The 12,559-nt window shown below is 51.5% G+C and overlaps 3 protein-coding genes across 5 annotated transcripts in view; 1 reads left to right on the top strand and 2 right to left on the bottom strand.

Moving 5' to 3' along the window:
• DNAJC7 (DnaJ heat shock protein family (Hsp40) member C7) overlaps positions 1–3,861 on the bottom strand; it is a 28,015-nt gene extending 24,154 nt beyond the window's left edge. Inside the window, exon 1 of one of the 3 annotated variants that reach the window (XM_081805004.1) lies at positions 3,704–3,861. In XM_081805004.1, coding sequence (XP_081661130.1) covers positions 3,704–3,780 — 77 coding nt within the window. In that variant the 5' untranslated portion in view covers positions 3,781–3,861. The remainder of the gene's footprint in view (positions 1–3,703) is intronic. The other 2 variants (XM_081805006.1, XM_081805005.1) reach the window with 2 other exon arrangements.
• A 2,692-nt stretch (positions 3,862–6,553) lies between these two features.
• Positions 6,554–10,745, top strand: NKIRAS2 (NFKB inhibitor interacting Ras like 2). Its single transcript, XM_006744352.3, has 4 exons — positions 6,554–6,709; positions 7,679–7,787; positions 8,215–8,456; positions 9,081–10,745. The coding sequence occupies exons 2-4, from the start codon at positions 7,694–7,696 to the stop codon at positions 9,318–9,320; spliced, it is 576 nt and encodes a 191-aa protein (XP_006744415.1). The 5' UTR covers positions 6,554–6,709; positions 7,679–7,693; the 3' UTR covers positions 9,321–10,745.
• Positions 10,685–12,559, bottom strand: part of ZNF385C (zinc finger protein 385C) — a 27,545-nt gene continuing 25,670 nt past the window's right edge. The window contains exon 9 of the mRNA XM_081805003.1: positions 10,685–12,103. Within this exon, the coding sequence (XP_081661129.1) occupies positions 11,867–12,103 (237 nt within the window). The 3' untranslated portion in view covers positions 10,685–11,866. The remainder of the gene's footprint in view (positions 12,104–12,559) is intronic.

The following is a 12,559-nucleotide window of genomic DNA, read 5'->3' as shown; positions in this document are numbered from 1 at the left end:
GAAGGCTGAAAGCAGTGTTTTCACTGATTTGAATTTAAGGTCAAAGATAATATCCCATTCAGCTTGTGGGCTTACTGAAATGTCTAGCTGCCTACCATGGAACTTCAAGAGAAAGTTTAGAGAGACAAATGCCTAAGAATTTAAAACAGAGGAAGAAGAGCTGGGGAAGGCATCCCCACAAGCTCTTCAGTTATGGCCATGAACTCCAAAATGTCCCAGGAAGCTGTAGTAAATAAATAAATAGCAACTGCAGCAGACCCTGAGATATGGATTCAGGGTTCAGTGCTTCCCACCAACAACATGAATAGAGAAATAAAAAGCAAACTCTACAGAGTTTATGATACCTGGGTACTGAGAAAGGACCCAATGTTCTTGCTTGAGTCCACCATGAAAACAGATACACAGATTATCAGATCAAGGAATCAGATAAGGATGTTCTATTTCCGGGCGCCTGGGTGGCTCAGTCAGTTTAGCGACTGCCTTCGGCTCGGGTCATGATCCTGGAGTCCCGGGATCGAGTCCCGCATCGGGCTCCCGGCTCGGCGGGGAGCCTGCTTCTTCCTCTGACCCTATCCCCTCTCATGCTGTTTCTCTCTCTCTCAAATAAATAAATAAATAAAATCTTAAAAAAAAAAAAAAAAAGGATGTTCTATTTCCTAAATCTACGGCTTCCATTGGTTCCTTTAGACCCTATTGTCCAGTCACACTGGATACATGCTGAGACACAGAAGTTTTTCCTCTACTGATGAGAAACTTGAAATCCTTCGATTTTACCATAATAAAGACTGCCTACAGACACCTCCCCAGCCCAGGAAATGTGACCAGAGAGCCTTCACTTGAGACAGGTATTCATATATCAGATAAAGCAATCAGCAACTTCCCAGGCAAGTGTAAGGCTTGAAATTAAATTAGCTGAATTGTAAAACCTCTGAAATTTATCTCTCTGGCTCCCCAAGTAGCTTTCTCTGTTCTGGTGGACAAAGAGAAATTCAGGGGCGCCTGGGTGGCTCAGTTGGTTAAGCGACTGCCTTCGGCTCAGGTCATGGTCCTGGAGTCCCGGGATCGAGTCCCGCATCGGGCTCCCTGCTCGGCAGGGAGTCTGCTTCTCCCTCTGACCCTCCTCCCTCTCATGCTCTCTGTCTCTCATTCTCTCTGTCTCAAATAAATAAATAAAATCTTAAAAAAAAAGAGAAATTCAGAACCCTGATCTATTTTGGAGTGCCAACTAATACATCTTTTATTTTAGCCTCTCAGCTGCTATGGGGGGAAAAAGAACTTTGTCAGAGTGACAGACAAAAAAGAAACTGAAGTCCATTTCTTTTCTCTCTAAAGACACTAAAGCTAATGAAATAAAACATGCAGCCATTTAAAATGCTGCAACCATGAGGCCCCATGTCTTGAAAGCTCTTCTCACTTTGCCCCCTGTGGGACTGTAACAATTTAGCAGCAGCAGCATGCCCTTGAGCCAAGAAGCAAGGAAGGAAGGACTCCTTGCTGGACTTCACAAAAACTACCCAAGAGACCCATCAACTCCAGTGTCCCCAAGTGAACTGGTAGTAGGACTGTAACAAGAGACACAAACTTGGCCAAATGACTAAAGGGCATCTGTAAGGGATGTCCCTATCCCTGCCCTCTGCTATGGCTACACAGGATTACAGGATACATGAAAAATGTAAAATTACCTTCCTCCAAAACCTCTACATCATCACTCCATTTTCAGCATTGGAAAACCATACATAAACAAGGCTTTTTCTTAACTAACAGAGCCCAGTGTTTACTCTCCTAAGGATGCCCATACATGGCAGAAAGTCAAACTGTGATTTTATTTCACTATATTTTCCTTTTGATTTGCTCACATAAGTGGTATATACTAAGTATCTATGTTTTATTATAACTAAAGTATCTATGTAAGTACGTATTACATATAAGTCTAGCAAGGATGTATTTTTTTCACAGTTAAATTTACAGTATTTTTTTTCAGTGGTAGATAAAACCGTGCATTTTACAATCAATGACATCTTAAATTCCATGAAATAAGGCAGTTAACCTAAGTCAACACCCCTCCTTATTCTGCTGTACTGCTACCAAATATGATGTTTTTGTGTGATGTGGTCATGTTACAGCATCACCTATTTTGCATTTCTTAATATACCTTCAGGTTCATTTACTATAATTTTATGAGGCCGTGTTTGTTTGTTTAAAGAAGGACCTGCTTTAGATAGAGGGCTTTGAAGTAAAACCCCAATTAGGGACAAAGATCTATACTAAGTAGGAGAAGGTTTTTTCAAATTACTACATATAGCCCAAGTTCCTATTTATAGCACACAACCCCCCGCCCCCCACTCTTTACAATACCAAGTAAATCCTTGCAATTAATGTAAGCTCTGTCGGTGCCCGGCTGGGGGGAGGGGTGGGAGAGGGGAGTTTTGTTTCCCACTTTGCAGTTCCTTAATGATGCTTAATCCTAACCACCTGAGAACTAGGTATGATGTGAAAACTCAAAACTAAGAACAGAGACTAGACTCTGGTATCTTGCCTTCTCTGATTATCCCGGGGACTTACTACACACTTTGTCAAGCCTCTCAGTTCTCAACAGATCTTGGGACACAGGCTGCAGTAAATTACCCTGAAGCTTGATTAACTATTCATTCCGCCACAGTGCGTACCTCCTGTATTTCTAATTTGGATAGTAAAAAATTCTCAGAATCCTGGTTTCGGATCTCATGAAGCCAGATTGAAGCCATACAGGGATTAGTACAAAGATATGGAAGATGAGGGAAGGAAACTAAGGGAATTGTAGCCAATTAATCTGCAGTTGATAACGAACGGAAGCCGGGCTTCCGAAACCTTTTCGATAATTCTCCTTCAGCATTAGGACAAGTATGACTACCCACAACTGCGTTCCAACCCACTTCCAATAACCTGCCTTAGCTGTAGCCAGAATCCAGAGTGTTCTCGAAAAGCACTCACTCAGCAGCTCCCTTGGCTAGCCCAGACTGGCAATCTCGAGCCACTGCGGCTGCCCAGCAGTGCCAACAGCGCCCAAGCAGTTGCGTTCCTCTCTGCTGTTTAACTTAAGAACAGTCCTGTGAAGAATGAGGATCTTCCTCCGGAAGGACGGAGGGGCAGGAGTTTGACGTGTAGAGCATGAGACAGGGCCCTCACTCTTCCTTCTTCCCCTCTCATCTCCGACTTCTGGGGTACGGGGAGGGGGCACCAGGTCAATAATGGAGACACACTCGGACCCAGGCTAGTGGTCGCCGGGATACATTACTGAGGAACGAGGGTGAGAAGAACAAGGGCTCTAAAGATGCAAAGTGCTGATAGCCAACAATGCATAGAAGTTAACAAGAGAAGGGGGTCGGGGGCGATGTAAGGAAGTCGTCATCGTCGCCGCGCAGCCTCCCCCACCCCATAACAGACCTCTGAGATCCCCTCAGAGACCCGGCTTCTACAATAAGGGCGACGTTCCTCCTGTCCCGAGAACAAGGCTGTGCCTCCGCTCCCCAGCCAGGCGGAAGCAGGAGGGAAGGGCCGACCTCCGGGAGCGCCCCTTCAGGGGGTCTATCGGGACTTATCTCAGATGGGGGGGGTCGCGGAGGGCGGGGCATCGCCTCAACAGAGGCTGCACCATGGCAGGGACGGGTTTCCCGGGGTCACGGAGCTGAAGCTCACCCCTTCCACTCCCCCGCTACCCGGTTACCTCTTCGCTTCCTCGTCGTCGTGCAGCTCTGGCTCGGTCGCCGCCATTACCACATCGCACTCAGCGGCAGCCGCCATCTTACCGCCGGGACCAGAGAGGCGGGTGGGAGGCAGGCGGTGAAGAGCACTTCCGGCTGGAGCATCGAGCAGCTCAGCGGCGCTGCGCCCAGAGAGGCTCCCTCGGGCCCGTCTACCAGCGAGAGGCTCCGCTTGGGGCCAGAGCGGCCTCCCGCCCCCGGAGGTCCACGGTGGTCTCCGCGCCGGGGCGGGGGCCCAGGGACGGTTCCTGTGCGTAGGGGGCGCCACTTTATCCGTGGGTCGGAAGTGGGGGGTACAAGAGAGTGACTCCTCTCTAGGCCTGAGTTCTCCTCAGTATTCTGAGAGCTTCGTTGCCATAGCAACTTCCAATCCTAGAGAGTCTCCGGTAAGGTCCAGGAGAGTCTGAATTGGGTTGAGGACTCGATGACCCAGGACTCCAGAGGGAAAGATCCCCCACTACTACCTTCTCGACCTTGGAGTGTGTCCACAGCTTCCTCCCGGGAAAGGCAAGAAGACACACTTTGAGCCCAGTTCCTCCAGCTTTCATCGGCCCTTGGAAGCCCTGCCCAACCAAGCCAGGGGAACGCAGGGCGTCTTCACCCCGCGCCTTTCATCCCCTCTGGATCTCCAAGCAACAACTGGTTCATCACCCTAATGACGCTGACCCTTTTATGAGGCTGCTTTCATGTCAGCTGCATGGGAGTGCCATCTCAGCATTAAGCCTAGGGAGGGTGGCACGGCGCCCCAGACCCTGCCCTGGAGTTTATAAGGCAGCTCGCAGGGTGAGGTCCCTGCTCCATAGTGTCCCCAGTACTCTCACCCTTTATAGAAACACCCTGCTCAGCACGCTTGTCTTGCCGAATGCAGTCTGGACTGGGAACTCAGACAGGGCAAGGACACAGCCTAATCATCTTTGTAGTACCTCCCTCACCCAAACCAATAGTATTTGTGGGTATGAATTAAACTGGAGTTTTCTGAGGTTAAATTGGGGGAGTTTGAGGTTAAAATTTTAGAGTTAAGAGGAACTAAAATAAGGGGGCAAGTGAATTTAAAAAGGATGGACTCCTTTCCTCCATTTCTCCCTAGTATGTGCTATTCTCAGTAGGCTGCTTGCAAGGTCCTGCCTATCACAGTGCTAAGGGAGCAGAAACCACACCCACCACTGGGTAGGGAAGGATGGGAGAGGCTCAGTGGGTGGGAAGAGAGAAGTCATTCATCCAGCCAATCATTCACTAGCCTCTCCAAAGTGCCTACTTTGTGCTAGGTTGGGAGGGCACAGACTCAGAGACCACTTACCCTGTCTGCCAATGGTTCACAGTCTACCATCTCCTGCAGGTAGCCAACCTGTCTTTAGTCTTTAGACCATCTTCTCACTGTGTTCTTTGCATCTAAGCCATCTCATTTACTCATAGCTTTTTTTTTTTTTAAGGTTTTATTTATTTATTTGACAGAGAGAGACACAGTGAGAGAGGGAACACAAGCAGGGGGAGTGGGAGAGGGAGAAGCAGGCTTCCCACCGAGCAGGGAGCCCGATGCGGGGCTCGATCCCAGGACCCTGAGATCATGACCTGAGCCGAAGGCAGACGCTTAACGACTGAGCCACCCAGGCGCCCCTACTCTCATAGCTTTAATTTTAGCTGTAGATGACGCTGAATTCTGTTGATATCTCCAATCTAGAATTCTCAGTTGTGAGTTCTAGATGTCTATATCCAACTATCTACTGGATCTCTTGGGTGTTTCACAAAACCTGGAGACATAACATATTTAAGATGAACTTGTCATTCTCTCCCCACTTTTCAACAAAAGAAAAAACAAATGCAGTACTTGATTCTCTTTTCCTGAATTCCTTATCTTGTCAAATCGATTCACCATGCAACTGATCACCAAATTAGAAAGATAGGAGACATCATAAACTCCTTCTTTCTTACTCCTGACTCCCAACTTATCACCGAGTCTTGTTGATTCTCCTACCAAATGTCTTCTAAATCTATCTCTCTCTGTTCCACCCCAATTCAGGCTCTCATCATTTTTATTTTAAAACTTGGGATACTACCATTGGCTCCTAACTGGCCCCCAGTCTCATCTCGCTCCATTCTTTAATCTTCTACCAATGACTTTCTACACTTGATCTTAGCCAAAAGGCCGAGAAGCGATTGCCAATGACTTTCTTAAAAGCAAAAACTGATCACGTCACTTCATTGGCATAAAATCTATCAATGGCTTTCCACTGCTGTTAGGATACAGTTTGAACTCTTTGACCTACCACACAAAGTCTTTGATTATTTGCCTCCTTTCGACCATCAATATTGACCCCAAATACTTGTAGTTCCAGAAAAATGCCATGACTTTTGACAGTTTCCTCCACCCTTTCCTTCCACACCCTTCAAATCTCAAAACAGCCATAACCTCCTCCAGGAAGTTTTCCATGATGCCCACTGTCCCTGAAGTTAAATACCGTTTGCTGTGCTCCCATAGCACCTCCGTAATAGTTCTCACCGTGCTATACTGTAATTGTCTAGCTCCTCCGGACGGTAACTTTCTAATTCGTCCATTTTTTTCTCAGCATGTGGTTTTGTACCTGGCACAGAGTAGGTGCTCAGAAGACATCTGACGAATATACGATTGAATAAAAGAAGTGTTACTGCTCTATGGTAGTCTTTAGAGAAAGAACATTTGGGCATCAGAAACACCAGCACCCCTCGTCCCCGGCGCCTAGAACGGTGTGCTCAGGCGCACAGCCGGCCCATGTCCCGTCATTCTCCCCGCCGGCCACTGGGGGCGCTGTGAGTCCGGCTCCCGCTGCCCGCCGCCGGAATTGGTCATGCCGGACGGAAGCTGGGGGGGCGGGGCCGGACGGAGCCTGGAAGGACCCGGGAGGAAAAGCAGAGTCCTTGTGGCTGTGCTGCCCCTCCCTCGGTCCCGGCGCGCCTAGAGGGGCCCGGCGGGGGTGCTGCGAGGGCTCCGGGAGGTACGGAGCTGGGAGGCCACCGCGTCCGGGCCGCCTTAGGTGGCGGGTCTCTGCCTCCGATTCCCTCGGGGGGAATAGGTGGCAGAAGCCCTCTGGCAGTCTCTCTTAGGGGTATCCCTTAGTTGCGGGGCCCGCAGGCGGGAGGAGGGGTCTGTATCAGGAGTTTACTCGAGAGGTCTCTGTTTGGGACACCTTTTGGGAGTACATCTGTATCTGCTGTCTGGGGCAGTCTTGGTGTGGGGTTCCTTCTGGGAAGCCTATGTTTGGGATGCCTTCGACGAGATCTCTGTCTGGGACCTCTTCGGCGAAGGGGTTTCTGTGTCAGCCTCCTCATCCTGCTTTGTCAGTTGAAGGGCAGCACAGATTTTCTCCTTTCCAAAGCCTTTTCCCCTTAGATTCTTTGACTCATTTCTTTCTTGTCTGATGTTCTTCATCTTAGCCATGGACTTGACTGGGAATTAGAGGGAATTAATTGTTGTCCAGGTAAATCATACAGGAAAGCAAAATACCCTCCTTGTTTGCTCACTCTCCCCACGAAGAGCGGCTTAAGACAGATCCATACAAAACGGGATCCCTGCTTATTTCTCCATGGAGTCATGGTTTAAGACCGGAAGCTGAGCCAGAGCTCCCTTCAGCAACTGGTCTTCCACATCCTGTGCACAGAAGGAAACCTGGGCAGTGGTTCCTTTAAAGCAGAGACTCTCTTCCCCCTTTATGGCATCGTTTACTGAGAACCTGTCCTGAGCCAGTTACTGGCCCTGTACTGGTTATAACAGAGATGAATAAATTATAGCTCACTGTCCAGTAACAGACATAGACACATCATTCCAGTACACCCTGACCCTAGGAGGGGACAGACAGTGCTGAATCCCTGAGGCCTGTGTATTCTGTCCAGATCCTGGACTCTCAGTTACGGGAGATCTGCCCACTTTTTCATCCCACTTAACCCAGTGTGCCTCTGTTTTTCAGGGTTGAAGGCTAAGCATGGGGAAGAGCTGCAAGGTGGTCGTGTGTGGCCAAGCATCTGTGGGCAAAACATCAATCCTGGAGCAGCTTCTGTATGGGAACCATGTAGTAGGTGAGTGTTGTTGGGGCGGGGGCATGGTGGAAGAAGTTGAAGAATAAGTAGGATTTGATCACAACACGAAAAGGCTACCTTTTCGGTGGTGGTGGTTATTGCACCCCACAGAGTAAAACTGCATAATGACCCCAACCCTAGCATATTGAAATCCGGAGAGAGGAAACCCAATACTTGAGCTAGGGAGGAAAAGCTCTCAAGTCACACTTTTGCTTAGCATGGAATTAGCATGAGATTAATGTCTATTCCCCCCCCCCCCCACATACACAAGTCATCCAGTCCTGCCGGACTGTCCATCCCTGGCCCTCTCTCCTCGGCCCCACATTCCTTTCTCTCTGGCTGGTAAGCCCTTTAGGATATACTCAGTCACTCATGTTTCCCACCTTCCTTCTCTCTACAAACAAGTTTTCTCTTCATCTTGTCCCAGGTTCTGAGATGATTGAGACCCAGGAAGACATCTATGTGGGCTCCATTGAGACCGACCGGGGGGTGCGGGAGCAGGTGCGTTTCTATGACACCCGGGGGCTCCGAGATGGGGCTGAACTGCCCAGGCACTGCTTCTCCTGCACCGATGGCTATGTTCTGGTCTACAGCACGGACAGCCGAGAGTCCTTTCAGCGTGTGGAGCTGCTCAAGAAGGAAATCGACAAATCCAAGGACAAGAAGGAGGTTTGTGTGTGCAGGGGACACTGGTGATGAGAGGGAGTAGGCCCTGGGCTAGTTTTGGGGAGCCTGGCATGGCTGTTTTTCATTCATATCTCAGGAGATGGGGTAGGAGCTAGAGGGGGGATGGAGGCCACTGGAGGCGGTCTTCCCCCTGGAGGTGGCCGTGTGTTGAGGCAGCTCAACCAGAGAGGCTTTTCTTTAGTTTCAGGGGTTCCTGACCTAACTCCAGAAGCCCCCACTAATCTTTCTTGATGATGGTTCCTTGCTCTTAGCTGTGAAGGCCCTTCTGTTCTCAAATCCCCCTGTAAGCTGCAGGTATTTGGAGGGGTGCTCCCTTACCATTTGTTTAGACAGACTGATAGCTAGTAACGAGCAGGCGTAGGTGATACAGGGTTTATAAGGGAACTCCTGGAGGGAGGGCCAGATGGAGGCCAGAATTTAAACAGAGGAAGGAGAGGACAAAGCAACTATCTCCCTCTCCCCAGTTACTGTTTCTAATATAGGAAGAGGTGAAACGTTCGCCATTGAGACTTTCCCTTCTCTTAGGACTCCTAGGTAGGTGCCTGCCATCACACCCAGGCCTGAGGTCCACAGTACATCCTCAGGTCTCTACTCTGTCTTCCCCAGGTCACCATCGTGGTCCTGGGCAACAAGTGTGACCTGCAGGAGCAGCGGCGTGTCGACCCAGACGTGGCTCAGCACTGGGCCAAGTCCGAGAAGGTGAAGCTGTGGGAGGTATCTGTGGCCGACCGCCGCTCTCTGCTGGAGCCCTTCGTCTACCTGGCCAGCAAGATGACCCAGCCCCAGAGCAAGTCTGCTTTCCCCCTCAGCCGCAAGAACAAGGGCAGCGGCTCCTTAGACGGCTGAAGAGCTGCCATTCCCTCTCCACCTACCCAGCCTCATTCCAGCTTCTGGGGCTCTGGAGGATGTGTCCAGGGGTGGGGTTAGGCAAGCTGTCCCTCCCAGGCCAGGCAGCTGGGCTGTCCCAGGCTCAGGTCACTTTTGCTCCCTCCCAACTCTGGGAAGTGCAGATAATCGAGGCTAGTTCCCCCAAATCCTCCCTCCCCTCCAGCTCTCATCATCCCTGCCCTGCTGTGACCTGAGGCAGTTGTGGGTCAGTGTCCCCTCCTGCCTGCCCTGGCTGGGAAGCAGAGCCACCATGCAGAAGTTCCCAGTCTAGGCTCTGGTTTGTCACAGTGGTCCCCCCACCTGTGGGTTTCCTGCCAGTGACACACACACACACACTCACACCTATGGCACCAGCCTGGACTCTGGAGAAAGGCATCTGGGTATCGCGTACATGCATGTAGATGTGTGCACGCGTTCATGTGTGTGCCTGCTGGTGTCCAGCTCTGACTGGCCTCTCCTTGGCTGGAAGAAGCCAGCCGCCTGGGAAGTGTAATTTTCCGCTTTCACTCTCCACCCCCCGCCCAAGTTGTTTTGCTTCCTCTTCCTGCTCAGGGAGCACACACGGCCCTCATTGGCTGAGATGGAATGGAATGAAGGCTGGGCTTCATCCGTTGGCTTTGGGACCCTGCAAGGCCTTTCTCCTCTCTGGGTTTCAGTTTTCTCATCTGTAAGGTGATGGGAGTTGCTTAGATGATCTTCTGGATCCTTTCCAGCCCTCAGATTTTCTCATGCCCGTGGCTTCGGGCTGGCTGTTACTGTGCCCTGGCTTCTGCCTCTTCAAGGTGCTATGCCTCCTGGCCCTGGAGGCTGAGACACTGCTCCCCCGAACCACCAGGGGGCAGGCGTGCACTGTCCGCTCTAGTGGCCAGAGTGGCTGCCCAGTGCCCACTCAGCGGACCTCACACCGGTGGGGCCTGGTCTTCACCCCTTCCTGTGGTTGTTTTTGGCTAATAGCTGGACTTCTATTTATAAATTACTTGTGTTTCTCTGCCTGCTGCCATGGTGAAGGCTGGACAAGGTGCTCCTCTAGCCCCTCCTTACCTCAGATGCCTGAACAGAACAAGGCAAACCAGTAGCAGCTTCTCAGGAGCTGCCAGATCTGTTGGAACTCAGAAGGGTGGTTACACTTTCAACATGCTATAAAGTGAGCTTGTCACCTACAACTCCCCATGTCCACTTCATGCTTCTAATGTGCACACCCAGCGTAGATGAGATGCTAGAGCCAGGTGACTTCTAGTACACACCCCTTCTCCCCAAGACGGGAGAGGCGAGCAGGACGGGCCACCCAGGGCTGGGCGAGTCGAATTAGGGCATATACAGGCTCGGGCTTGAATTCATTTATTGATGCGTTGGACACAATAAAACCACAACTGTTATCAAAAAGTTTCCCTTCCCTCCCCCCTTCTTGTCCTCCCATTGGAAATATCTAAAAAAAGAAAAGATACAGGTGGATACTGGCAAAGTCCCATATTGTGGGATGAAGGAGCAGTGCTGGGGGTGGGATGGGGGTTGTGACATTGACTTTGACAACATGAAAATAGGTCTTGAGAGTATGTCATCCTGGATCCCAACACTCCGTTTCACAGTGAAGGGGGCTGGGTGCTAGTTGGAAGGAGGGGAAGCTGAATTTGGTGTTAGGGACCAGCTTGGGGTGAGGAGCTGGAGGGGAAAGCTGTTTGGGAGCCCTGGCGTAGGGAGGTTGGTGTTTGCTGGGTCCAGAGTCTGAGACCCAGTGCTTCCCCCCACCCAGGTGGGGTTCACAAGGAATCAAAGGCTGAGGAGAGAGCTTGTGTGGGGTTGATCACCTCTGTTAAAACTGGGCCCAGCCAGAAAATCACCCTCACCTACCCCTCTCCTAGCGCCATCTTGTCAGAGCAAAGGAACCCCAAAAGCCTTCAGCCCCAGCCCCATTTTGGCTTTGCCCCCACGTAGCACTGCTCCCTTTCTCCTCCACAGTCTTCTTCCACTCCCCCAGGGTCACCCTGTCCAGATAGCCTTGAACCCTCTCCAGCTTGAGACCCCATCTGCCACCTCAGTGATTCTCTGGAGAATCGAGTAAATGGGGAGGGCCTCCCCTGCAGACTTGTCCCCAGCTCAAAGTTAAGATTCCTAGGGCCTCTGGCCATGGGGGTATAGGTCTCGAGTGGGGGAAATGAGAGCACCATGGGGCTGGGGCTAGGATTTTGCATAGATCTTTGGGATTTCTCAGTTTGCTCCCCATAAATCAGGCTGGGCAATGCAGGGGAGCCCAGCAGTAGCCTGAGAAGGCTGGGGAAAGGAGGGTGGATGGAAGGTCCTTGGGCCAGGAGGGTAGTAGTGGAGTCCCTAGACCAGACTGGGTAAAGGCAGATGCCCTTGAAACTAGCCCAGCTCTTCCTAGATTGGGCAGGAAGCCCTCGGCTGTAAAAGGCAGTTTCCTGGGGATGGAGGAAACTGAGGCATCTTGGGAAGAGGAAGTGGGGACAGCAACTGCTGGGAAATGAGCCCTGGCCTCCCCAGGAAGCCTAGTAGGGGGCAAAGACAATGGGCCCTGTGGCAGGGCGGACAGCTCCTGCTGGGGTACGAAACAGAGCTGGGCCCAGGATGGGAGCTGGGAAGAGGGTGGTGGCTGCTGTGGGAGCAGGCCGGAGGGCCAGGGGCCCTGGCAGGGCACAGATGGCAGCAGCTGCGGCTGGGATCGGGCTGGGCAGAAAGCGGGCCGCCAGCGTCTTGGTGAGTTGCTTCTGCAAGGCCAGTTTCGACTGCAGAGAGGAGAGAGAGGAATGGACCCAGTCTGACCCAGGAAAATCCACCCCCTCCCGGGGCTCCATCCTTGGGCTTTCTGCTGCAGGAAAGACGTGCCTTTTAGGGTTCCAAGCCTAAATCCTCCCTTCCCACCCCCAAACACTCATTCCAAAGGGCTTTCTCCACCACCTGTCTTCCTGCCCAGGGGAAGGAGGCTGTGGGGGCGTGGGGGCAGAGATGGTCTCTAGGAGATGCATGCCCACCCCTTGCTCTTGACCCACCTCCCCGGAAATTCCTCTGGGCAGATCCCAAGATGGCCAAAAACACCAGCCCAGCTCTCCCTCAGCCTAGGCAGCCTTGAAGGTCGCGGGAGGGAGGGTGGCTTCCTTCCTGCCCCACCTTCTCCCCGCCCCCCCTCCAGTCTCCCCACCTTGCCCTTCTGGTCCACTCCCTCCCCCTCCGAACCCGGGCCC

This window comes from Leptonychotes weddellii, chromosome 15, assembly GCF_054177405.1.
Source record: "Leptonychotes weddellii isolate Sample4059 chromosome 15, ASM5417740v2, whole genome shotgun sequence".
Taxonomy (NCBI): Eukaryota; Metazoa; Chordata; class Mammalia; order Carnivora; family Phocidae; genus Leptonychotes; species Leptonychotes weddellii.
Note: the sequence above shows the minus strand (reverse complement) of the source record. Positions and strands in the feature narration are given on the sequence as shown.

Excerpts from the sequence above, each read along its gene's own strand:
- NKIRAS2 (XM_006744352.3), top strand. The coding sequence starts at position 7,694 with ATGGGGAAGAGCTGCAAGGTGGTCGTGTGTGGCCAAGCATCTGTGGGC. Across the intron at positions 7,788-8,214 it reads GTATGGGAACCATGTAGTAG|GTTCTGAGATGATTGAGACC; the intron begins GTGAGTGTTGTT and ends ATCTTGTCCCAG. Across the intron at positions 8,457-9,080 it reads AATCCAAGGACAAGAAGGAG|GTCACCATCGTGGTCCTGGG; the intron begins GTTTGTGTGTGC and ends TGTCTTCCCCAG.